The 27591-nt window shown below is 41.9% G+C and overlaps 1 protein-coding gene across 4 annotated transcripts; it reads left to right on the plus strand.

Annotated features, from left to right (window-relative positions):
• The first annotated feature begins 397 nt into the window (after nt 1–397).
• Nucleotides 398–27395, plus strand: brd4 (bromodomain containing 4). 4 transcript variants are annotated; one of them, XM_072369482.1, is made up of 19 exons: nt 398–466; nt 17385–17769; nt 18348–18485; nt 18578–18713; nt 18810–19141; nt 19297–19680; nt 19772–19900; nt 20234–20464; nt 20558–20778; nt 21067–21398; nt 21535–21630; nt 21713–22093; nt 22487–23326; nt 23423–23529; nt 23626–23773; nt 23869–23999; nt 24090–24295; nt 24449–24695; nt 24838–27395. In XM_072369482.1, the coding sequence occupies exons 2-19, from the start codon at nt 17545–17547 to the stop codon at nt 24904–24906; spliced, it is 4353 nt and encodes a 1450-aa protein (XP_072225583.1). In that variant the 5' UTR covers nt 398–466; nt 17385–17544; the 3' UTR covers nt 24907–27395. The 4 variants fall into 4 exon arrangements, with proteins under 4 accessions (XP_072225583.1, XP_072225580.1, XP_072225582.1 ...); XM_072369479.1 differs by lacking the exon at nt 398–466 and adding an exon at nt 6719–7346; XM_072369481.1 differs by lacking the exon at nt 398–466 and adding an exon at nt 6719–7346 and having other exon boundaries at nt 23869–23993.
• The last annotated feature ends 196 nt before the right edge of the window (nt 27396–27591 follow it).

Genomic DNA, 27591 nt, shown 5'->3' on the forward strand with positions numbered 1-27591 from the left:
AAAGGGGTCAAATGTGGAGACTGATATTTTTCAGTGCCAGCTGGCTTGATTGTTGTTGCTATTTTTGGAATAGTTTTAATTTTGAATTAACATTGATTAAAATGATCAAAGTGAAGATATACATTCTAATGATTTATATGAGCATAAAGCTCAATATATATTCTGCCTGACCAACAACTATACCTGGGATTGTTGATCTGACTTTTTCACTGTCATTTGCAGTATGTTTATGTTAAATCAGTTGTTCAGGGTAATTATTTTGGCCTCAGTCAACATTATATCTAATACTGGTAAAATCATGTAATGTATTTACTTTCGGAGAATTTCTTTTTCTCAAAATCGTGGTTCGTGACACGCTCTTTACGTCCCCGAGTGAGGGCCTACGCGTGACGTCATATACAACGAGAGGTGTTCAGGATCCTCGGATAGAAAGATCCCGCGCGCCCTGGCAACCTGATATATCCAGGTAAACGCCGTTGTTTCCAACATTATTCTGCCAGTAATGTTGCCTTAGTAAACTGATGGGTTAGAGAGAAAGACACGCGGTAGCAGTGATGTAACCGCCTCGACTGTAGCACAGATGCCCGGCGCCCACTGAGACCGTTCTCCTGCACGGCGGCCTGTTCTTGGTAGCTAGCTTGCTAGCTAAAGCTAGATTGCAGTTGTCTATCAAAAGACACAATACCCGCACAGACAGTGTATTTCTGTCTGACACTAGTTACCTGTCTCGTCTATTGATAGTCACAATTACACTACAAATCGTTAAACAAATGATAGCATGGCTACTATAATGAACACCTAATGCTTGTTTGCTCGTCGACTGTCTTGTGTTGTGGGAGACGGTGACGCCGTCACGGTGATGATGGCGCACACTCAGACTGAGCCCGTTGGCTAAGAATTCAGTCAATTGTGCTGTTTATCTAAAGTAGGCATCTAACGTTGTTTGCCATGGCTTAATTCATTGATGTTCGAATCAAAGAGTCATTATTCTCTTTCTGTCCTGTAATACATGGCATTGATGGCTATTACGAAACCCAGGCAGTAGTCTATGTCCTGTGGCCTAACGTTAGGGTCTTGGCTTCTCGACGAGCAGCTCACCAGCAGTCATTACCTTGCAGTTTATCGATTTATTCACCACATTCAGTTATAGTCCCTATTCCAGACAAAATGTTTGAGTCTGTTGTACTTATGTCACTAACATCACTGGGTATTATGGACACAAAGCAGTGACATTCATCCGACTGGTGTCAATACTCTTCCTGAGGCCCGTTACTGTCCCTCCTGTTTTCCTCCCATGAGAAATCCCGGTTGTAGTGTCTTATAGATTGTGTTCGTGCTTTATAAGGTTTACCATTTGTATAGCATTTGGAATTCCGATGTGTATAACCATGCAACTGTATCGTAAAACATTTAGTAGCTCACCCAAAGGCACATACTTTTTTGTGCAGACTCTCATGACCTCTTTTGCCTGGAGGTACACAGAGACTGGAGCGGTTTGAAGCTCAAAGCTTTGACTTGGTAGTAACTTGCCACTAGCCACCTGATATATTCCTTTGGAAATATCTTACTAGTATGTTACTCGGACAATTATTTGATTAGAAATCTATTCAAAGAACACGGGTGAGTCATATGATTAACTTGCCACTGAACAGCTTCAAAAGAAGTTGAAACTTTATAGTTTGGAAGTAAAATAGATGATTTGAGTAAAAGAGCATGTGCTACTTGGCAATAAGTAAGTCAGACAAGCCCAGACCAAATTTCTAAATACAGATTTGATTAAACTGCTTGACCTGTGGTCGACAGTATATCAAAGACATCCATTTTTTTTTTCTTTTTCTCTTTCTTGTGTTTCTTTTTCGGAGCTTCTCTCTCAGGTTTAGTTGCTATGGTAACACCATCCTTGGCCTAGTTGTGAATGACCCCTGGATGAAAAGGAGAAACTGTTGTAGGGAACGAATGAGCGGACAATCAAAATGTGTTGCGATGTGTTTATTGTAAATACTTTGTCACATCAGAGTAATTGGTAGATGTGTCATTGTTTTACTACAATAATAATATTGTTATGTTTGTTTGCTTTTTTCAGGGATTATTAAATCAGTGTTTTATATTCAAACTGGGGTGTTTGGACAAGATATTTTTGTGTACTTTTGTGTCAGCCAGTACATGTTTAATTTTGATATATAACACTATTGATAATGATGTGCTTGCGAGGCTATATTGATCAACTCTTAATTGAATGCGTTCATCATAACATAACAGAAGACTGACTAATAAAATTACAGATGTAGTCCCTCATGTCATTGAACAGAGATACTTACACAAAGTCAACATTATTTGTTTAACATTTGACTACATGTTGTAGCTTGAGGGAAATGCTGGATGTTAGGTGGTTTACGCTATGCTGGCAAAAATAAGGTAAAATTGTTCATAGTTTCTTCAGTCGTGACTGCAGATGATGCCATGCACTTCCTGTAGTGCATTTTTTATTTGTTTTTAGGCTAATTTAAACAGCAGCAACCAGCTACTATGGTATTCCCATACCATCAGCAACAAAATATATATATGTATATATTTGGCAAACACTGGCCATCAACTCTGTCTGAATTTGAGGACCAAGCATCTCAGATGTTAACAGAGTTCTCCCCCGTCACCACAGAACACGATCTGCACATCAAGTTATGATGGAGCCAAGTCTCTGCACTGTGCACAGCCTGTTTCCTTTTTCCTGTAGTGGTGGCCCGAGACCCTTTCATTCTCTCACATGTCTAGCGACCAACTATCTTATAGAATCAGGCTCAAGAGAGGAATAGCCATAGTGCTACGTATTACACGTAACTTTTGTCTTTGAAAGCTTGTCTTTCTGGATCAGTGTACTGTATTTGTGATGACATTTGATCATCGACAATTGCTAAGCTCCCAAATAATGTCCGCATTAAAAGTAGTTGTGTGCTTGTGTGTCCTCTGTGATTCCACTGTTTCATATTATCACGGACTGGTAGAACCTAATTCAACATGGAAATTGGTGTTACCTACACAAATGATGCTGGTGTCAAGGTTTCTTATGACACAATAACCTTTTCTCCAGAGAATGATAGAAAAAGGGCGAGCAAATTTGAAGCAGAGGTGTTATAAACATGTGCTGCTTCATTTATCTTGGAAACAAACATGGATATGGTTTTGTCTTTTTAGTTGAAATGGCAAATTTGTTTTCAAGCAACTGCCAATTAAAACATTTAGCATTCTGTCTCTGTTTCTCTGTGCATCTGGCTGATGTAAATGCATTATTTACTTACTTTTTTGTGGGATTTATAATTTCTACCTGCTGTGGCTTTTGATAACTTTGTGAGAGCGTTAAGACTGACCTTATATTGCATAAGTACGGCTTAAAGAAAAGAAGGGCGACAAAGCAAAAAGATGTAACCACTACCTGAAAGGAACTATAGATTTTCAATTTCTGTGAAGTTATTTGAATGATTGTTATAATTGTTATTAATAGCGTATAATTATTATTACTGAACAACAGCAGCTGCACATGCAGACCAATGTTGTTAAAGTCAGTCCTGAAATATGTGTGCGAAAGTATTACATTTTCATCATGCAGATTTTACACACAGCCTTCTGCCTTCCAATGCCTTATTGCCCAAGGTAAAACCATCATTACACCCACAGATCAAAACAAGATGGCTACATAATGCAACAGCATACTTGGCAACTTTATTTTATTGTCAAGCCTTGAAAATCATCATTTAACAAAAGTAGACAATAATATTGTGTAGGCTGCAAACCCATGGTTATGTTCTGCCACTGCGGTGGTGCAGAGTAATGTTACATGATAAATGAACGGCTTAGAATAGGGCTTGTGATTGGTATCTGCTTCCATGTGTCTGTAATTGCTACAAAATCCTGATCTGAGCACCTTTTAAAAAGCAGCATTTAACTGTAGAGGCACTGCGTGATTATTTTGTAGTAACAAAAGATTTCAGTTCATTGCTATTTCTTTCACCACTTTATTTCTACCTATTTATCCCCAAGTGCTTGGTATACTGTGTCAAGTTAGCAAATTCCCTGTTCTGTTTTCTCTGCTTTGCGTCCCATAGATTTTGTCTGCTCTTGTACGTTCATGATTAATAGGAGTGTTCTCCGACTTTCTCGTGGAGTCTCTGTGGACGCTGTTTTCTGCCTCTTCCATCCCATGTACCTATGTGCATCTCCTTCTTTGCATTCTGTCTCCTGGAATGGTGCATATGGCACATGGACAGACAAGTGGGTATTTAAAGACACGATCGGTGTCTAGCTGCTGCACCAAAGTGCTGATGCTGGTTTCATTTGAGAAAACAGACATTGTGTATTGTAGCCACCAGTCACCTGACGGGTATTGCACAGGGTGGCTGTTCTGCTTTAATTGAACTGAGAAATACTTTATTAATCATAAAAGAAAATTACATTAGTACATTTATATGATTATTAATGAAGTGTTATAACATTAGATACATTTGCCTGATTATTTTGTGTTGTAGTGGTCAACATAGGGTCATAAAGTGTCAAGAATAAGCACTCACTGTCATTTCTTTTCCCTTGTATTTGTATATTGTGTATGGCGTCTTCCTTTGAGTATTGAAGAGGAGGTTAAAGTTAAGTGTTACTTTACCATGATAATGAGATGGCATTGTCAGGCGGGTTGGAGCAGAGTAAACCGAGTCTCTGTTCGTCACATTTGACCCTTGACATCTTCATCGTCAGGAATTCAAGCACAATTCCCGCCTGGCAGCTATGTCTGCTATATGTTGCTTAATTCTTGTGTCATCACTCAGACAGATACTTTTTTTTTTTTATGTTTGGCACTGTTATAAGCAAATCATTTAAATCGTATGAAAACGACATATTAAGATTAAAGACGGATGCAGTTTTGTTTTTTGTTTTTTCATTTCATAACTCAAGACGTGTTCAGTCAATCAGCCAAACGATGCTGCTGTGCAACATGCAAATAAGATTTGGCGTCATTGTGCCAACATAAGCAATTCATTCCCTGAAAATCGCTGACTTCTTTTCAGGAATCTCATCTGCACCTTTTTTTTTTCTTCTCCTCCAAAAAAGCAACTTGCAACAAATTAAGCAACTTTAAGGTCAAACATCCTAAGTACTGGAAGGTCTCTCTCCTGCTGCTACATGTCTCAGCTGCCATTCTGCTTAATCAGAATATCTATGACATTCAGTTGTGACAACGATTTATGTGAGCATGGAGAGTGTGAAAAAAGCAAGCGCAGTCTGGAAATGCTTTAAGCATTTGTGAGTTGTCTGAAAAGGCAACGGTTTAATCACAGTTTGACGTTTTTTGGCCGTCTGACAGAAAGCTACGTTTACACTGTCAGCCGTAATGCTCAACTCCAATTTACTGCTCAGATCTGTTTTTTGTTTTGTTGTTGTTGTTAGTCTTTTTAATGTGGCCAATATCAGATTTCACTGTTAACGGTTCACCATACTAAAGCAACCAGCATGTGCTAAAAACAACAAACGCATCATGATCAGATATGAGCAAAATAAATCAGATTTGGGCCACATTTAACATGTAGTCGGATGAAATGTGACATGACCCTTCAGACTAAGGTCGCTGCAAAAAACATCAGATATGTATCCGATTTAGTACCACATATGGACACATATGACAGTAATCTGGGTTGGGGCTGAAAAATGTAGATTTGTGCTGCGTAGACTGATCTGAGTTCACTTAATTTGTGAACGTAGCCTATATGACCCCAAATTGCATTATTTGCTTGTCCAGTTTTGAGAAGCTCAGTTGTTTCGTGTAATGCATATTAGTTTTTTTAAACTAATAAAATAAGAATATATCTTCACCTCCCCTAAATGTTAAGTGTTTTTAACCCCTAGCAGAGGTATGTTAACCTCCAGTCTTGAGCTCAACATTGTGCAGTTTTTACCCTCATTTGGAGTTGTTGGTGACAACAGATTTTTTTTTTTTTTTTGGGGGGGGGGGGGGGGCATTTTGATCAACATTAGTGGTGAAAATAAGCTCTGAGCTTGAGCAAAGAAAGAACCCGTTACATATTGTAGCTGATCTGGATAACTTTCTAAAAACATTAGGCCTAAATGGCAAAGGATAGACTTTTCAAGTTCCTTTCCACTTTTTCCAAAACTGTTGGGGGAAAACTCATTTTTAATCTAATTTAGGTTATACAAATTTCTTAATTTGCGGAATCACTGTTGCACTGCAACAAATTGTATTGGCCATTATTTTAGCCCACACAGGTATATTTGTCAATGAATGCAACATTTTTGAAGAGGTGATTACTGTGATAATCCTGATTGAATTATCCACTGTAATTGAATTTGATTAACTCAGTTTGTCTTTTTCTTTCTTTGCAACAGTGTGCATAGATAACACGTTTTTGTTCTGGAGTGGACACAACATTAATGTGAGTGGAAGATGAGAGGAGGCTGGAGTGCAGATAAGGGAATCCTTAAATTGGTGGGGGAAGACATATGCAAGATCACTGGAGAGTCGGTGGGGGTGGGGCATAATGAAATGGACTGAAACTGAGAAAAAGACAGGAGGGGGGTGGGGTGTTAAAGGTGTAATACACAGAGAGAGAGAGCAAGAACATCAAGCTATTGATGGGGAAAGAGGGGAGGGGTGGAATGAGCAAGAGCGTAGGAGAGAGGGCGGGAGGAGTGTGTGGGCAGAGGCTTGCTGAATGAGGAAGCGGCAGAGCCATTTTTTACTGTTGAGTAACTGCATGCTGGTCTGCCTGTGCTAGAGACAGAGTGAGAGCGAGCAAGAGGAATAAAGTGCTCTTCCTGGATCTTATCGGCGCTCTCTCCCCTCCCTCACCTTACCCTCTCATTTCTGTACATTTCTTGTTTTCTGCTTGTGTCCACTTAATTTGGGGAGGCCCTAGAGAGGACACACAATGGAGCGAAGAGCCTGTGGCAACTGGGCCGTTCTGCTGTTGAGAGGGGGATGGGGTAGAGAGAGGACCGGTTCACACAGCTAACACAGCCTGCTGGCTGTAGGTTTCCAACAGCCTCTCCTCCCTGCCGGGAAACACCATTTCCAGACTGGGGCCTTTTTTTTTTCCTGGAACAGCCACCCTCAAACTCTGCTCGGACTACATAAAGGATTACTCGCTCTGTTTTGGAGGACAGAAAAGGGGAAAAAAAATAACTTCTGTGTAATTCTCACGGGCCATTCGCTGGATTTTGGTTTCTCTTTCTTTTTGGTGGAGTTCATAAATGGATTACAAGATGCATGCCAAGTCAAATGATTTGCTGGATTTTCAAAAATTGGATGCCCTTCTGGAAAAAATTGCACATTCAGTCTCTGTGAAAAGGTAATGTTTTGTTGTATGGTAGCCTGTCCTGCTAAGTTTTCAGATATATAATGGATTCACTGAGGTCTTTAGCTTCACATATAGCTTCACATCATAGAAGAGTTGGTCAATAAACTGAAGAGGGAAAAAAAGAGACTGCCTGGAGTTATGGTTCTCGAGACTATCATGTGGTTAGCACAGTCTCTTGTTTAACTGTGATCCAGTTTATAAGTACGTCTTCAGCTTTGTTTCTTGAATGAAGTTATCTAGAAATCAGCGAGAAGCCACAAACCTACCTCCTGGGGAGAGTTTTGGTGGTTGGAGGGGGTTTGTCTGAGAAAGAGTGGGATTGTGCGTGTGGGGCCATAGTAGAAACATGTCCTGATTCCTGTGAGGGTTTGACTTGCTTATCCCAACCAGCTGGAGGTTTAACTATAAAGAGCTGACATGTTTCTTGTCTTTTCCTGTTATGTGCCTGACTCATGTTTAGTCTATTTGAGTCAGCTTGTGAGCTCATGCACTGACGCACATTGGAAGACCTTCTAGCCAACTTAGAGGGGAACTTCTTAAAGTTTGGGATCTTACGGGGGGAGCGGGGAGGGGGGGAGGTATTTAAAAACAACAAATCCTATTAGATAGAATGATTAATGGTTGAAAGAAACATAGGGTAGATGCAAATAATGACCAAGTTGAAGTAGCACAGGTCCTTGGTGGCTACTATTGAACTGGTAAGTATCCAAAACTAGCATTTGGAACCTTTGAGAATAGAAATACCGTGTGATGATAAAGAAGTGTTTGAGCGTTACCATAGAGACATTGGCAACATTTGTTTGCCTTCAAGGCATCTTTGAAACTGTTGGAAGAAAAACAAATGAGGTGACGAATCGCACATAATACAAGGCAAAGTAATAACTAACTAACTAAGTCGGCCTCGCATGATATTTTGGGGACTGAATCTCACCAGCTCTGTAACGCACTGCGTGCATATAATGTCAGATTGTGCCTAAATGTACGTATAGCAGGAGATTGTCCATAGAAATCGCAGAAAGCAAGTATCCATGCAGATAAGCTACTAATTTCACATGTTTTACTGGTTCGAGTCATGCATGTGACGCCACAAACACACACAGGCTAACTGTTGGAATGTTTTGGTTAATAGAGCTGGGTAACTGTGGTGCTTTAGAGTTGGTGCCAACAAAGTGCAAAGCCACAAACCAAAGCAATGCCATAGAACAGAAAGGGAAAAATCTGTTCAGAAGAGATGAGAAAAGAAAAGGGAGAAGCTTGACTCCATAGACACCTTAGTTTCACCCACGTTTCCAGATATGTAACCAGATCTACCTATTTTGTGTGTGTAATGTAAGTGCCTATATTTCTACACAACTGCACAACAAGCCACACTTGTCAGCACTGAAGAATGATGTTCTTTTAAAACTTAGAAGAAAGAAAAAAATGTCAGAGGCATGCGTTCAAGGATCTTTCAGTGCAGGAAAACTTGATTGTCTGTACATGTTACCGAGAATCATCAGTTTTCTTCTTGTTATGATGTTTAACGTTGGCAGACACGTATTTCTGTCTCCTGGCAGGGAAACTAAAACTGTGGCAGTCCAACACCACAAACCTCCGCAGTTATGAATAGAAAATAGCTGGATCCAACACCTCATCCAGATTGAAAATTTTAGTAAATCACCTAAACTTGCCCCATGCCAAGCGTAAAGATGGTGTTAGATACGAACCGTTTACAGTTGTACAAACATTCATTCAAAGTCTTAAATCCTGTGACATATATGGAAATGCACTTTAAAAGTTTATCAACCAGTTGCCACGCATTCTGTAACTGGCGTGATGAGTTTATATAGAGAGAGCAAAACACAGCTGCCTTTTCCCCTTACTGGGGCTGGGGTGGTGTGAGTGCTGGTTCAGAGCCTGCCCCAACTCTTAAACCGCTTCATTTCGACTGTTTTACAACTGGTTCTTAGCTAGGCTAGGACAACAGATTTCATAGGAGCATCAACAATTTGCAGTTCTAGATTTAAGAACTGCTTACATCAGGGTTCGAGCACTTCTGATGATAAATGAGACCGACGAAAACTTTCTGACCACAAAGTAAAAGATAAATAGTGTCAAATTATTGTACAATAATGATATTTACTCTAAAATCTAACTTACCAGACACAGTGTGGGTGTCTCCATATACACGTTTTCAAGCCTTGATTCCAGTTGTCTCTGTGAATTGCAGCGATTCATTCAGCTGTCTTTACTTTGTAAAGGTCTGAACACAGATGACACCGGTTTCTTGCTGTATCTTTAGGTAGAGTAGATTGCACAGCAGCTCTTACCCATTTTAGTCCACGGTCAGTGCGTCGGCTGTCTTTTTGCCACTTAGTGGCTTAGTCAGATGACACCGTGCATTCCCGCTGCGGTAATTGTAAGAATCTGAGAGGAGCTGCACCCTTAAGAAAGGTTGAAGGTGAGTTTATGAAAAAATAAAAAGGCTAGTAAATAAGCAGGGGGTGCTGTTTGTGGCTGTGTCACGTTAGCCCCATTAATTATTTATTTCTTTGCTTTTAGGCAAACATACACCATCATTCTGACACTTAGTGAGGGCCTCAGCTGGAATCTGCATATCTACAATGCCGTCTGAAATCGACCCCCAACCCCTTTATATGAATGATTAATAGCTTGCTTATTATGGTTGTGTCCACATTTTCAAGCGGGACAGCCATTGTGAACTCACGTGTAAGACCAGAGTTCTTGGTGTGAGATTTGCACCCCCACCTTTAGTGACTAGAGCCACTTCCTGCTACCCAGAGAATGTTTCACGGCAGTCTACGATGATGTATGTTCAGGTCAAAGGTCAACTGTTATTCCAGAGCTGAGCGGGATGTAGGCCATGCAGTAGCAGGAAGTGAACCTTTTTCATGGACCTGTGCTGTGGGCGTCTGCAGTCTTCATTAGTCTCACATTCCAACATGCTGCTATTCTTGGACAGCAGGTCATTCAGTCTGGTTGAAAATAATATACCTTTATAGACTGATTGAGTATTATAATCAAATTGACAATAAAAGTAGTATTCAAAGAGACGACGTTGGTCTAGGTTGAAAAGAAAGTAAATTTCCATTGATTACCTAAATGATTCACTAGGCCCTGATTGGATTTGATGACTTCGGTACTGATTTCAGTTGCAGTAATAGTTTTGGTTGTACCCTCTTATACATTTGAATATTTAGTAAATACACAAGCAAATAAGTGTCAGTAGTAACTTTTGCAAGAAAACCTTTCTATGTCTCTTGTATTTTATAAAGAAAGTTGACATATTTGTTTATGCCTGTTTAACTCAAGTCTCCCACACACAGGTTAGGTAAGCATACTTTAGAGTTCAAGTTTTATACGGCCCTCTGGGAGTAATGATAAATACTTCTCATCTCTTCCAGTGGCTGTGCATGCTCAGTTGCAATGAAGAATATTGATGTGAACTGCCTTCACATTACCAATCTAGCTGTATTTAGTGGCTTGAGAGCTTCCACCACATCTTCCTGTATGTTATATCAAATTATGTTAGAATGCAGTGATGGCTCCCATTCCTCTGCACTTCCTGAGTCAGAGGTGCAGACGTTGCTAGTTCCTTCTCTGCAAACCTTTAAAGCATCCCCAGTGTTCCTTGAGTTAACGTCTAAATAATCTATGCCTTAGTTGCTCCTCTCTGAGTTTCTGGCTTGTCATAGTACTATGATTACAAAGAAACATTTAATGAACAAGAAAGCAGCCTCTCGCAGGGATTTTGTGAGCATCTTGAGGGGTGAAGTTGAGGACAAAATTGCCAGGGTGCAGCCCCTCCATCACTGTCACAGTGCGGGCTATGGTCGTAGCATTGTTTTTTACAGTGACTTGGTCTTTGTAAACTCACACTCTTGTAATGCCTTTGGAGAGTATTTAGGAATATCACTGGCTGTGTGCCTGGTTTACATTTTGATCCGATAGGAAACCTGAGACACACGTCTACAGTCTTTGTTGATATAGTTAGAAGCAGTTGCCCGGTATGAATCTGTTGCGCTGTATGTCTCATTATCACAAGTCAGGGCAGCTTTTTTTCTTTCCACTACAGCAAAGTCATGGTGTTTAAGAAGCATTGGATGACCGTTCCCAGTCTTGTTTTAGCAGATAGCATATCTGGGTGCTGTCACATCAAGTGGGTTTGGGATGTTTTTCGGCAACATTTCTTCACTTTCTTGTGAATTTTAGAATCTGAAAGGAACTCTGACATCTGCCTTTAAACGTTGTGTTGCTCTCACCATGTTGATTTAACTGAGGTCTGGTAAATCTCATCTCATCTTGCTACTGAGACGTTAACAGGCAAAGCTTTACACACAGCAAAAGGGATACATTTTAGACTTTGGGGTTTTACAAATCTATGATAAGTCTTCATTGTTGTTATTATCATTATTTAAAACCCAACTTTAATCCCCTGAGTCTGGTTGTGCTGAAGGTTTCTTCTTGTTAAAAGGAAGTTTTTCTCTCCACTGTCACATAGTGTGCAGGGTGAGGGATTGAATCTAAGCAAACATTTGAAGTGGTCCATTGGTTTCCTTAGCTAGGAATCTTTCAAGGAATTGGACTAATTTGGATTTTAAGGAGCTTGATTTGGTGCTGTATAACTGAAGTTTGATTTAATTAAATGTTGCATCAAATCTGAATAGGTAAGTTATCTATAGGTGCTTTCACACTAACGCTGTTTGGTCCGGACCAGAGTCCGTTTCCTCGGATCTTCCGCTGCTTGGGGCAGGTGTGAAAGCTCATTGGAACTCTGGTGATGACCAAACAAGCAAACTCTGGTCGAAACGTGGTCTTTGGTTCACTTGCAAATGAACAAGGCGGCTGAAGGAGGTGGAGTTTTCCGCTTTCAGTCCTAGCCAATCAATGAGCCGGTTTTTCTTCTTCCTCATGCTTTTCCCTTATTGTTCAGTGTTCATTTTCGGCACCCCAAACAAGCAGCTGTTGTTACTGGGTGGTGTTGTCCAGGCAGTTTGGTCTGCTTTCAGAAGGGCAGTGTGAAAGTAAACCAAATCAAATGAAGGTGTGAAATTTTTCGGCGTTCCCTAACCAATCGAACCGAGTTCCTCGGACTGTCCTTGTGTGAAAGTACCTTAAAACAGAAAAAGAACTGAAAGACAAAGGCTCAGCAGGTTCCCTTTACAAAGTTTGTAAAATCAGTTGTAGTTTTTGAATGATAGAGAAATGTTAAGATGTGCATGATTGTTGGGTTCTTTCCTAGCAAGCTGAAAATGAAAGGTTTTCTAAACCACATCACTGTTATTCTTAAACGTACTCCGTAATGATTGTGAGAATCAAAACAAATGAAGAAACTTTGCTTCAACTAGTTAAAAGTGTAAAGATGAAGCTTTCCGGGACTTCTTGGGAGAAAGATCTTGAATAACATTTATACCTTAAATTGTCTCGACAAAACATTTTGATACACTGCGTAGATGTGTCCTTGATCCTTAACCAACAAGATTTGTCACTACTAGAGATTTGTTTACACTGATGTTGTTTTTGCTAGTGTTTTAATGTCAGCGGTTTTCACTGGGACCATCTTTGTCGCTGATGTTTTGGCGAGGACGATCTGTGAGTATCCATGTGTAAAGATGATTTGACCTTGCTCCATGCAGCACCAGAAACCAGTTGGAGCCGGCTTAGATTGTGGCTGCCTTTTTTTTTTTTTTTATGTTGTCCTTGAAGACATGTGGACATGTGTATCCGTATTGTGTGCCTAGCAGTCTATATCTGCACATATTTCTGATAAAAGCTTGACAATTAATCCTGAAAAGGATTTTTTGTATTGTCAGCCAGCAATACAATGATAAACCCTCTCAAGAAAGTATAAATCATTTTGTTTTTAAGGACTAACTTGGTTCTCAACCTTCGTGCTTCAAGTGGGCGCTAATTTGTTTCCCGCTCTGTCACTGGATTGTATTGGACACTTTTTTTACTTTCACCTAAGCTCTTTCCACTGGTGTTTATTATCCAGTGAGAACGTTCTCTGTTGGAGCAGTCAGTTTAGCTGTAAATGTATTTGTTCATCTGTCATTTTGGTAATGCAGGCATTCATTGAAGGCTGAACGGAGCAGTGTGTCAGCTAAGTGTATAAATCTTCAGTGACATAGAGCTTGTAGGACAGATGTGGGCACACTTGTCACCATGCTTGTATTATTTTAAAGCAGCTCTTTGGTGGTTGTAAATACATACTCATAAAGTAGCCAGCGGTATTTCTGAAACCATTTAGATATAAAATCTATGACAAACTGACAATAAAAATCTCCATTGTTTATTGAGCCTCCATCCATCAGCCAGGTCCTTGTCAGAGGGAACCGCTTTTTTTCCCCCTTCATAATTATCCTTTTTCTTTTACTGTCAAAGCTATTTCCTTAAGCTGAACTTTTGGTGGGGAAAACCTGAATGCAGGATGTAAGTACTTGGAACTGAGGGTTACATTCTGTCAGCTGGTGTAGCAGGTGAACTGAACTGACTTGTTGCTGTCGCATTCTTTATATATTGGTTGTGCCTTACCGACACAAAAAAAGATGTCCTCGTTAACCTGTCGCTGGTTCTTTTTTGTAACTCATACATGTCAGACACAGGCAGCTCATCCCAACATTGGTGTGTTCTTAAACATATCAAGCTGGCTTTGCAGAATCAGTTGATTGATTCAGTTGATTGATGACTGTTTTATTGGTGTGGGTGGTGCTTTTCGCGATGCTGGTTTGTCCTTAAACACATAGACCATTTTGCATCTGTCAGTATGTCCCCTGCAGGCTCAGAGGCACACACACACACACACACACACACACACACACACACACACACACGTACTGCCAAAAGATGGAGTTTCTGAGCACATGCTGAGCCCCTAGGCCCATTCGAGTCTAACTGAATGTATACATTCAATATTATCCTGGTTTTGGAAGCTAGATTTAGTTTGATTTTGGATGGATTAAAATGTTTTACATGCATTTTAAAATTCCGCTTTTGCTGAGATTGGATTGTTGTTTCTATCTCACTGTCTATCTTAAACTATGATTGCTCTGGTTGCTTAATTGATCGATTCATTGGTTCAACTTATTTTTGTCTGTTGTATCAGTTGTGGCCTTTTTCCGTTACATGGTGTGATTCTACTAGAGTCCCCTTGTTTTATTTTTTATTTTCTGTTTGGTTTTGTCATGCTTTTAGCTGAGGTATCGCCACTAATCTGTGGTGTGGAAACACGGCACAACACTGATTGGTCAGAGAATCCATATCTGTGGGTGTAACGGCAGAATCTGTGCAGCGGCGCTGAAGTCTACAACAGCACACTTAACTCACTAAAATCTGTGTATATGAATTGTTTGCATGGATATCCCTTCTCCACACAAGGATGGCATGGCAATGTGCTTGAAATATAAATCAGTGAGCACAATACATAGTTTTACACATACTATCATTATTAGTCTTTATAGTGAGCTTTATAGCGCACAGTTATGCTCACTGTAAATATGAGCAAAGCACCTTTGAACTCTGAGCGCTTTGCAAAGTCATACAGTGTAAACGTCACTCTGCTCACATGAGGAAGTTCACACGCATTGTGTTTGTGCCTAGTGCGTCTGTGTAACTGCAGTTCAGTAGTTTGCATTTATAATAAACAGCTGATACCGCCCACAGTAAGGGCCAGCGGAGTGCAGTGGAAATCCCAGTGAAGAAGAATAGAGATTGTTGTACCATGCAAATAGAAAAAAAACAACAACACTGACAATTATCTGATTCATTGGTTTGGAAAATGAATCATAATCAGTTTGTCTTATTATGAGGTTGATAGTGGCGTATAACCTGTGCTACCTCTGCCTGTCATGTGTGGACTTATTATATGATGTCATTATGTCAAGTATTTCTACATTTGGTTTTATTGTTGACGTGGTAAACGATGAAATAATGCCTTCATTTTCTCTGACTTACTCGTACATATTCATCATCGTGTCTGCTGCCGTGCCGCCTTTATCCTTTTCCACTCATTCAATGAAAATGTACACATATAAAACAAATGGAGTTAGCTTATTGTTATTAATATCTTTAAAGCCATGTAGTGCCACTAAGTATGACACTTGATTGTATAGCTTAGGTATAGCTGTGTCTGATATGTTTTTTCCTGGATGTTCAACAGGCAGAAATTGGTTGATCAGCCACTATGATTGGTTGGTGTGATTGCATGAGCGATTTGTGACATCAGCACAGCACCATAACTGTTTCCACCTGCGCTTTAAGCGCACTGTACTCACTGCAGGTGTTTTCTAAACGTTAGGCGTCAGTACTGAGAAAGTGGAGACCCGACACACCGGCAAGTTTTAGAAGTCCTTCAGGAAGTACAGTATGCATAAACAAACGCACTTACACACTCCTGACTTCTCTGTTTCTTTTAGGTGAAAGGATTTTGTAACAGTTACAATAGTTGCACCTTTCTTGCGTGCACACTTTTACCGGCAGTTTTGCCTGCAGTCAAACGCGCCCCTCGTGCTGAAGTGCACCAGGTTACAGAAGTCAAGAGGTGCATGACTGGCCAAAACTTCAGGAAAGCACCCAGAACATCAGCTGTTGTGGCATCCATTTTGATCTTTTTGCACAAACCAAGCAGTAGTTGGACAGAATTAAATATCAACTTTTCGATTTATGTCTGTTTTTTGCAAGTGACATGAAGTATGACAATACTATTATTATTGATTATGGTCCTACACTGCATTAGCTAACCTTAAAGTGGTGCCCCTGTGTGTATTTCCCCTCTCTCATAGTGCAGCCTTTGTGAACACTGATGGTTTAGAGTGATTAGCACTGACTTATGTCTTTTCAGACGGTGACTCATCAAGGATGAGATTATTCATGTCCATGTCCTGGAGGTACATGACTGGTAGACAAACTGGTATTTCACAGAAGCTTAGTTAAAAAGAAAGACAGGAAAACAATGTGCCAGTGCATTTTTCTACAGCACTGTTAGTCTATTTTTAGTCTGGTGTTTCTCGATTATGTGGCCTTTTTGTTGACTTAACAGCCTTTCTCTTAAAGTAATGTCCCTGACTGCATGAAAGAAGTCCTTAGGTAGGACGGAGCACAAAGTGTTCCTCGACTGCTACATGACTCTAACATACACTCTCACCCATGTCCACCGACGTCTCTAAACGCAACCCAAATCCAGGAACAGAGCAGGAGGACAAAGAGATGAAATGATGGGTTTTGGCTAGAGAATACAGAATGTACAGATTTCTTTTTTTTTTTACAAATATGTCAATAAACTCAGTCATGAAACAGATGCAATATTAGAGAAGTAAATGGAGATTAAGATAATGGATTTATCATATTGCAGTTGCATTGCTCATTGACAGCACACCTTTGCTGAACAAAGACACAAACTGAAGTTCTTAAACTCTGCAGTTTTTTATTCTAAACTGGTGTCACAACAACAATATATGCCCACACTTAACAGCAGTGTTACTGCTGTGAACACCTCAAACTGTGCAACTGTACATTAACCAGTGACCAGAACCTCCAGGGCAGATCTGGAGCTGAAGCTTTGCGCTCATAGCTGATTGGTTCACTGTCGCTGCAGAAATGAACACAAACGACGAGCAGGAAGTTTTTTTACAACCTGCGAGTTTGAACGCTGCTTTTTAAACAGGGTATTTCTCTTTGTGGAAAACGAAAGAGCAGAAAACAGTTTAGCAGTAACTGTACTACTTGGTTGAAGTCGTGTCAGGTTGGCAAGTGGCTCAGGATACATTTGGCGAGTGTGGTCTGCGAGATCAGATCTGAATCTGTCAGTGCATCCTGATGTCTCTGCTTCTCACTGCATTGGTTTAAGATTATATCTTAGTCTTTTATCTACCGTCTTCTTAAGAGTTGCAAGCACTTTAAAATGATTCCTCTATCTGAAACAGTGTGAAAATATCTGATTAATATTAAATATTAGATTACATCATATTTTGTAGTTAGTTTAAGATGTGTTTCTGATCATGTTAATGGCTGTTTACTGTTGTGTCTCTCTAGAGAGTCCAGTGAGGAGTGCAATGGGATCAGCGGTCCTCTGTCAGTGGAGTCTGTGCCGGGGCCAAGACTGAACTGGTGTCCTGCCAACACCACTACCCCTGCCCCTGCTCCAGCTCCAGCTCCCTCTTCGGGGCCCGAGCCCACACCCCGCCCTGTCAGGATGGGGGACGGCCTGGATACAGCACAGATGTCGGGTAGCAGTAGCCAGGGGCAGGCCCAGCAATCGGGCAATCCCCTACCCCCAGAGTGCATCAACCCCAGCAGGCCAAAACGCCAGACCAACCAGCTGCAGTACCTACTCAAGGTCGTGGTGAAATCCCTGTGGAAGCACCAGTTTGCCTGGCCCTTTCATGCACCCGTGGATGCAGTTAAACTTAACCTGCCTGTGAGTACCAGTGTGCTAAATGCCACATACTCCAAAACTGTCATAGTTACGTCAGGCGTTTCACGCAAGCTACTACAAGGTTTAAAGCATCTACATAATCCTAATGCATGCTTGAATGTTCTTATGTGTTCATTTGTTTGGTTTTGTTTTTGTATGCAAAACAGCCAACCCTTGTCATTTCCGTAATTGATACATATTTGTTTAAATATGTTAGAAGTGACTTCCTACAGTTGCATTGATTCTTGCACCATGTTTTTGATTAGAGGAATATTCTGTCAGGTTGTGCATTGATAGACTTCTCTTTGGACTGTGAAATGTTCCAAACTTTTGGATTATGAACTTTTGTTTTCGCTATCTGTTTGAACGCTGGCTAGTGTAAAAAAAAAATGTTTACACATAGTGTGCAATACAGAATAAGGGAAATTCAAAGTGATGTATTTGATCCATTTAATAGTTTATTTTCTTTTTCTTATTGTTTTGAAACTATCTTTTGATTATATTACATCCGCTCTAGTGTAGTTGTAAAGAAAGTGACAGACTGGTTGCTGTTTCTTGACATATTTCTGAACTCATTTCAGGACTACTACTCAATAATCAAAATTCCTATGGACATGGGAACAATCAAGAAAAGGCTTGAGAACAGTTACTACTGGAATGCCCAAGAATGTATCCAAGACTTCAACACGATGTTTACTAACTGCTACATATACAACAAGGTAACATAGTTCACCAGAGCCCTTGGTGCCGTAACATGTCTGTTCCAGACACACTTTTCATTTTGCTAACAGCGCTTTGTCTCCCTCTGCAGCCTGGAGATGACATAGTCTTAATGGCTGAGGCTCTAGAGAAAGTTTTCCTCCAAAAGGTTACGGAAATGCCTCAGGAAGAAACTGAGATTGTTGTCATGACGGGAAAGGGACGTGGTCGGGGCCGGAGAGATGGAGGTGTGTGATTTGCTTACTTTTGCTGTCACCGTATTTTCGTAAATCTAGTTTATGTGAGACAGGATATTAATCGAAGTGTTTTGTTCTGTAATCAAGGGCTAAACTTGAAACCAGGGGCCATCATTGACTCCTCATCCATGACTCCTCAAAGACGTGGTCTGTCAAACCTCTCGGCAGCACCGCAGCCTCGAGGACCAGCGCAGGGCCCACCTTTACTACCTCCCCAGCCTTCAATGCAGGCCCTGCCCTCCCATGTGCCCCCAACGTTACCCAGCCATGCTCCACAACTTGGACCTTCATACCCCCTGGGTCAATCAGACTGTGCTCCTCAAGTTCCTATTATGACTTCTGTGCCTCTCCTTGTTCAGACCCCTCTTCCCCCAGTATCCATCCAGAGCACTGCCCCCATGCTGCAGACCATGACCAAAGTGAGTGAAATACATTAAGACACGTTGATACGTTTTAAACCACGCTATGGCGTATTAGAAATGTGTGCTATTTAGATTTGAGTATCTCACTCTAATCACTTATTTCCTCCTCCCTCCTTCATTTCTCTGCTTTGGTTATATTAACTGCTATCCAGCAAAGAAAGAGCCAAAAAAGGAAAGCAGACACTACGACGCCCACTGCAAATGACCAGCTGAGCGAGTCTTCACCAGCAGAATCCAAGTCTGGGAAGACGCTACCCCGGCGAGAGAGTACCCGGCCCACCAAACTTATGAAAAAGGAAGCTCCAGACTCTCAGCATCACATAGGCATCGGGGCAGGACTTGGTGGACCAAGTGGAGATCTAAGCCCCAAACCACAGGATCAGATGGGTTACTGTGCTGGTCTGGTTAGGGATATGCTCTCCAAGAAACACGCTGCTTATGCCTGGCCATTCTACAAACCTGTTGACGTCGATGCACTGGGACTGCATGATTATCACGACATTATCAAGCATCCAATGGACCTCAGCACCATCAAGGTGTGTCCTAAAATCTGCAGTTTATCGACGGTATTTATGAAGGTGCGCTGGTGACATGGCGGATGATTGATTTCTTTGATTTGCTTTGTAGGTCAAGTTGGAGAACAGGCAATACCGAGACCCCCAGGAGTTTGCTGCTGACGTACGGTTAATGTTTTCAAACTGCTACAAATATAATCCACCAGACCATGAAGTGGTAGCAATGGCACGCAAACTACAGGTACACAGTCAGGGCTTTGGTGGTTTAAAAAAAAAAGTGGGGCTGGGAGATTATCTGTGTGGAGTTGGATTCTTCATAAAATTTAAGAGAATATCTCAAATATTATTTTTATACCACAACACTAGATCCTTTTGCCATAATGCTGCTTCATACTCAGAGGTGAAATGCGTTCTTCATTGTTTTAACTTCTTTAACCACATTTCATTGTTGGAAGGATTAGTCGATTATATATTTGAAGTTTCTCTCAGTATTCGTTATTGTTTTGCTTTTAGTTTGTTCTCACAAACATAAATGAACGTTGTGATAACTTACTCGATCCATTTAATTTGTCAGGATGTCTTTGAGATGCGCTTTGCTAAGATGCCAGATGAGCCCGAGAGCAAGCCCATGGTTTCAGCCCCTGCTCCTACACTTCACCATCCTGCCCCTGTTAAGCCTCAGCCCCCTTTGGCTCACATCGCCTCGTCTTCAGACAGCTCCAGTGACTCCTCCTCTGAGTCTGAGTCTTCCACAGATGACTCTGAAGAGGAGCGAGCTCAGAGGCTGGCAGAGCTCCAGGAGCAGGTCAGTGATCAAAGGAGATTCAACGTGATGGCACCGTTTTTGTCCGGTTCTTGTGAAAACTTTATTGAGAGCTGGTCTACTCTCTCCAAACAGCTAAAGGCTGTCCATGAGCAGCTGGCTGCCCTGTCGCAACCACAAGCCAGCAAACCAAAGAGAAAAGAGAAGGAAAAGAAAGAGAAGAAAAAAGAGAAGCATAAGAAGAAAGGCGCCATGCCTGGCCTGGTAGATGAGATCCAGGACGCCACACCTGTTTCCAAGAAAACAAAGACCATGAACAATAACAACAAAGAGATCATTACCAAGAAGAAACCAAGGTGGGTATTAAACTTTCTGCTGGCAGTTGAGCAAAACCTTGGTATTGGTCATCAGCAGGGGATTAATTATTGCCTGCTTGACTTAATTTTGTATCCCACATCCAGGGAGTGAGCAGACGTGATTGAGAGTGATTCATTTAGTGCTTTTAGGGATATTCTGCAAACACCTTTTGTTGTTTTTCATTGTGACAGTTTGAATGCAATTTCTAAAAAGTTACTGAAAAACACAGTCTGATTAGTGTTGGATATTAATGAATGAACGTTTTCTCATTTTGTGTTTTTGCTTAGTAAAAAAGAGGGAATGAAAAGCAATCACCCCTCGAGCCTGCAGCCACTTCCCAGCCTGGAGGATGATCTCGGAGCCCCTGGCTCGTCAGTGACGGGAGAAAAGTGCAAGCCTATGACTTACGAAGAGAAGAGGCAGCTGAGCCTGGACATTAACAAGCTTCCTGGTGATAAGCTTGGCCGTGTCGTGCATATTATTCAGTCCAGGGAGCCCTCTCTAAAAAACTCTAACCCTGATGAGATTGAGATTGACTTTGAGACGCTGAAGCCCTCCACTCTGCGCGAACTGGAAAGATACGTTTCTTCCTGCCTCCGTAAGAAGAAAAAGCTTCCAGGTAACGCACCGGATGAATCAGAAGGGAGGATCATGTGCTATTTGCTAGTTAATGAAATGTCAAATTACTTTGGGTAAATAAGTTGTTATTTTGGTTTTTCATCTGGAGATTTACTGACGTATTGTTGTATTTGTAGTTGAAAAGAGCGTAGAGTCCATGACTACTTCCAAAAAGGCTGGATCTTCTTCAGAGAGTAGTGGCTCTAGTTCAGACAGTGAAACAGAAGGGACAGGTGAGTCATAGCGACATTTACTGTTCAACTTCCTATCATCCAAATAACTTAATTGTATCTAATCTTTATTTTCTTTTTTCAGGAATAATAAAACCGCAGAAAAAGAAGAGCCAGCCTGTGAAGGAGGGCAAGAAGGCGCATCCGCACATTCAGACGGGCCCTGCTCAGGCTGGAATTCAGTCCCAAGCTGTTGGCCCTCAGTCCAGCAGTCAGATCAAGCAGCATCAGCCATCCTCTGCAGGCTTCATGGCTCCTCCCCCTGTTGCTGCGCTGGAATCCTCCCAGTTACTAGAGACGAGCTTTGAGTCCCTGCCACCTTTTGGCCAGCCTCTCATGCACATGTCCCACCACACAGGCAACTCCACATCGCCTGTGCCTCCACATTTAAACGCTCATTCTGCTGGGCCGGTGTCTCCTGAGACACACCCCTTCCTCAATCAGCATCCCGTCCTTCCATCTCCAGGTAAGGGTGCACGCAGGTGCTCAGGTTTTGAGAAGTCTGCAGTCTCTTCTACACGTATGGATCTGTTCCTGTGATCTGTTCTGCACTTTCAGACATTATCATGGACTGCCTGTGCTAACATGACCCTACACTTTACTTTCAGTTCATTTAGCCTCACACATTGCACTTCATTTCATGAATAAACTATGTCACATCAAACATTTATTGGTATTTTACTGTTGCACACTGTAACACACTTCATTTATTAGTCAGTATTTTGGTGTTCATTAGTGTAATTTTGTAATCGTTTTTTAGTTTTCATTTTTGTTTACTGTTTCTCCTAAAATGAATTGATGTCATATTGGTTTCTTACGTTTTTTTTCATATATTTTTTTTCTCTCTGTGCAACCTCAGCTCTACACATTTCCATGCCTCAGCAACCTTCTCGGCCCAGTCATAAGGCAGCACCTCTTCATCCCAAACTCCCTCAGCAGCAACAAGCACCATCTCAGCAGCAGCAGCAGCAGCAGCCAGCTTTGCAGCAGCAGCAGCAACAGCAGCAGCAACAGCAGCAGCAGCTCCAACCCCAGTCAGCCCCCCCACCACAGCACCAGCTGTCTTCTCAGATCCTCCACGCTTCTCAAACCCTGCCCCAGCGACCCATGTCCCCCCCGACACTCACACCTCAAGGCTTGTTGTCTTCCCAGCCTCCCCAGTTACTGTTGGAGGACGATGAAGAGCCAGGTTCTACAACGCCTATGAACCAAATGCAGTTATACCTACAGCAGTTCCAGCAATCTCGTCAGCCCCAGCAGGCCATGCAGTCGCTCCAGGCACAGGTTCGGCAGCAGCAGCAGCAGCAGCTGCAGCAGTCACAACAACAACAACTGCAAGGACAGACTCTTCTCCTGCAGTCTGGCCAAGGACAATCTCAGCTCTCCAGTCAGACTCCGTTGCCTGCTCCCCAACTCCCTATACAACCCCAGGCTCAGCCCACCCCATCACTTCAGGCCCTGCCCCCACAGATAGCCCCTCACCAAGCCCGCCACTTGCAACACACTCAGCAGCAGCAACAGCAACCGCAACAGCAGCAAGTGAACTACCAGCAGGGTCCTGGACTCTCTGGTCAGTCCCAGGGGTCTCAACACAAGGTATCCATGCCCCCCAACAAAGCACAGCAGATCATCCAGCAGCAGCAGCAGCAGCAAGAGCAGCCCTCCCCTCGCCCAACCAAAGCTGACCCTTACAACGCAGGTACGTCTGAGAAGATGTTGTTAACTGAAGAATCAAACACTGCTGCTGTTAAAGGTTGTGTAGGCATAAATTTAACTCCGAGCCTTCGCTTAACAGGTCACATGAGGGATAACCCATCCCCTCTTATGATGCATTCCCCACAACTTCCCCAATATCCACCTGTGTCTCACCAGTCTCCACCGCACAATATGCAACCCAAAAAGGTAAAAAATCTGCACAGATGTGAGCAGTGTTTGGAAAGGGGGATGGAGTGCAAGGGCAGAGCATTGTGTGACTGATTCTGTTTGCTTACCAATCAGCAGAGAGTCCCTATAAGTCAAGGTGTTATAAAAGAGGAGAAACTTCCCCCATCACCAGTGATGAGAGAACAGTTTAATCCTGCAATGAGGCCCGACCATCACAAACATCCTGAAAACAAGCCCAGTCAAGCAGGCCACAGCCAACAGAGTGAGAACTCCTCGAATGTGTGATTTTCCTCTGATCTACATGCTTAAGCAGAACACACTGACTAAGCTTGTGTGTGGGGTTTTGTTTGTAAGCAGATGTGAAGTCCATAGACAGCTCACGACCCGTCATCCGTTCTTCTGAGCCCAGTGGGCCACCCCCTCCCCTGCAGGACAAGGATAAGTTCAAACAGGAGCCCAAGACCCCCATAGCTCCCAAAAAGGTACAGGTGGGTGCAAGAAACAGGTTTTACACTTTCATCTGTAAGTATTTTATCGTGTGTCAGAGTACTCTATTGTAACTCTGTGCGTCTCCTCAGGACGTGAAACTGAAGAATATGGGCTCCTGGGCCAGCCTGGCACAGAAATCCACATCTACGCCATCATCGGCTGTGAAATCCTCCAGTGACAGTTTTGAGCAGTTTCGTCGTGCTGCTCGGGAAAAGGAGGAGAGGGAGAAAGCCCTGAAGGCCCAGGCCGAGCAGGCGGAGAAAGACAGGCTACGTAGGGAGCAGGACAAACTACGGTGAGGTCCTCAAGGCAAAGACCAAACAAGCTGCGCGTTTACTTCATGAAGAGATACAAACTCTTTATATTTATCTTTTTTTCTCTCCTCTTTGTCACTACATTCTGTGCATAAAGTGGGTATAAATTATTGGTCCGGTTGATTATTTTTCAGAGGTCGGGATGAAGAAGAAGTCACGGAGCCTAGCAGAAGGGTGCATGAAGAGCCTCGCAGACGTGTTGAACAGCAGCACGTTCAAGCCCCTTCACAACAGCAGCAGGTGCAGCAGGAGCCCCAGCCGACCGCCATCCAGCAGCCTCCTCAACCGCCCACGCCGCCTCAGCCCACCACACAAAACCAACTGGACAAGCAGCGGGAGCTCGCACGGCAACGAGAGCAGGAGAGGAGGAGGCGGGAAGCGGTGAGATCATTGTCTTAAACTTCCCTGTAAAGTCTAATATTACCAGTTTGACACAAAAGGTGGAGATTTGTACAACTTTAGCACCAAAAAAAATCTCCCATAAGTTTTCTTTTTTTAATGCTTTGTCCTCTTCCTTCTTCAGATGGCAGCGACTATTGACATGAATTTCCAAAGTGACTTAATGGCTATCTTTGAGGAGAACCTGTTTTGAGGAGAGGAGCAACTGAAATGTAACTGCAACTAAAAAAGAAAACGGAAAAAAAAAGAACGGATGACGTAAACGTCCTCTTCAGTGAGGTGTGGTGACCATGCACCACGGAGGGCCACAGACTGTCTGCACATGTGACGAACCCTGTTGAGACAGGCGCTCATGGCTCTCATCGGCCTCATGGACTGAACACACTCAACATGTGGGGATCGTTTCATTGTTTTGGATGTCATTTCCTGGGAATTGAGCCTTGCTTGCCTGATGCGTTAAAATGGGAGAAAGAGGACCCCCGTTGCCTTTGTCTCGCTTGATTCTCACACTGTGCATGGACACGATAACTCCAGGAGTAAAGACATCCCAGTGATGCTGAGAATGCTCTGATGTACTGACAGACTGCGCGGATGCATTTTCAAACTGCCAGATGTCTGAGATGGTGAAGAAAACTGTCTTTTTATGTTCGGTTTTGTTAGTTTTAAGTGAACACATTTTTTTTTCCTTTGGGAGGGAACTTCCATACTGTATATCATGTATATTTCTCAGCTGAGAAGGTACAGTTTGCCTTACACCTCTTTCCTAAACAGACAAGTATGTTCTATGGCCTGCACACATGTACAAACCAATAACATTTACAGACAGGACCAGAAGCCGTGCAGACCTTTTTTCATCATCTAGTATCTACTGTAAAGAAGTATTTTCTTATTCTACAATAACTTGTTTATTTTGGATCTTTCTTCTTTCCTCGTGAGCTCCTTGAATCTTCACAGCAACACACTCCGCCTCTGACACACCTATGCCAAACAGCTAGATATCTTTTATGCTAAATTACTTGCCCTAAAACATTGTAGGTAGATAGTGGGAGGGGGGGGGGGCACTGAATATATGCATTATCAAGTGAGTATTTATCAAAGACGGAATCACTTTTCATATTGCCTTTTCTTAGTCATCTAAAACTACACCCAGAAGAAAAGGGCCAGTCGTTTCTTAGCTTTAGTTGGATTTCACTACAAGTGTTGCATCATTATTTGTATTACACTTTTAGACTTAATGTTGAAAAGCTCATATCATCGGCTTGCTCACAGCGGTCACACTACTGGATCAGTTAAGCCTCTTGATGCTCCCCTTCGAGTGCTCCTTGATCCCAGCTAAAGGATTTGATCCGACGACAGCGAGCATGAGCTCGAGGCGGGGAGAGAGCAGTCGTATGAATAACACAAACACTTAACACCTTTTTGTAGCTGATACTTGAATCAGGTTAGAAACCGTAGTCGGTGGGACCAGACGGAGCTCCCACGTAGTTTTTTTGCATCCAATCAGCTTCATTCACAAGGGGGGGGGCACTGCTGACAGTACAAAATAAAAAGACGAGATCACAAAAGTCTGAACGGAAAATACTGAAAAGAAAAAAAACAGTTTTCATTGATATCTTTGTTCTTGTTTGATAATAGTGGATGTGACTTCTAATTCTCTTCTTGGAGACCTTGTTGCAGCGGAGACGGGCCGAACGCATCTCGTCCTCTCCACTTGTCCCTTATAGTGTTTTTTTTTTTGTTTGTTTTGTTTTGTTTTTGTTTTTTTTCTCCAGTGCCTGTATCGTATTGCAATTCTTGTTGGCTTATATTACACTTTGAGGGGATTTGGAAAGGGGAGGGCACGTCACGAACGGGCAGTGTAATATTTGAACGGGGTGGGGGATTTTTTTCCTTTTTTTTTTGAAAGAGTTTGTGTTTAAAGGAAAAAAAAAATTTTAAAAAAAGGAAAAGACAGCATTTTATATTTTACCCGTTGTCAATATTCGGGTTTTAAATTTAGTTTTAGCTGGATTTCTGTGCGTGTACACACCTGACAACTAATTTCTCATTTTGTTTTATCAGCAGATTTTAGATAGATATGTTTTGGTATTGCCTCACTAGCGTTTGAGTCTGGTCTGTGAGTGTGACTGTAAATTTGAACGGCTGTGCGACTGTGTGTTTGATTTTGTTAATTTTTTTTTTTCAGTGTGTGGTGCAGGGAGGCATGTTCCCCAATGTAGATAATCGTTCCGTTGATGAGGAGACTGAAAAGACGAGCAGTACTTCAGGAGAACTCGTTTAGTGCTTAATTCATCTTTTTATTAAGTCCACCTTGTATGAATTTATGATTTGTATTATTTGACTGGTTTTGAAAGGGTTGGAAAAACAACAACAACAACAAAAACAGTCCGTCATTCCTCTTTAGCCTTTTTTCCTTCTCACAATAATTGTTGAACATAATGTGCCATGAGTTCTACAGAGAATGTGCTGATCCGCAGCTCAGCCCAGAGTTTGCTTTATTCAGGTATTTTATCTTTGTGTTACATTTGTCCTGTTTTGGGGATTTTGTTCAAACATTTTCCTCCTTTTTACTTTTCTTTTTTTTTTTTTGTATGCGAGTGGTCTCTCGAGGTCTCTGATTAAGTCTGTTATGATCATTGAATAAACTCATCTCTTTTATAGAAAATAAAAAAATAAATGAAATTCTGTTTGATGTACTTCTTTTCTTAAACCTGTCCTTAAGTTTTGCCTTGCAGAGTCCCAGCAGAAGCCACTGAGGTAGCAATTAGCTTCCTTGCCATTATCTTTAAAATTACACTCATAGTAATATATAGAAGAAATACAGCTTGCTGGCTGATCATGAATCACCAATTTCTTTTTCTAGTTTTGTATTTGAATT

The sequence above is a fragment of the Leuresthes tenuis genome, unplaced genomic scaffold (assembly GCF_036924035.1).
Source record: "Leuresthes tenuis unplaced genomic scaffold, fLeuTen1.0.hap1 SCAF_17, whole genome shotgun sequence".
NCBI lineage: Eukaryota > Metazoa > Chordata > Actinopteri > Atheriniformes > Atherinopsidae > Leuresthes > Leuresthes tenuis.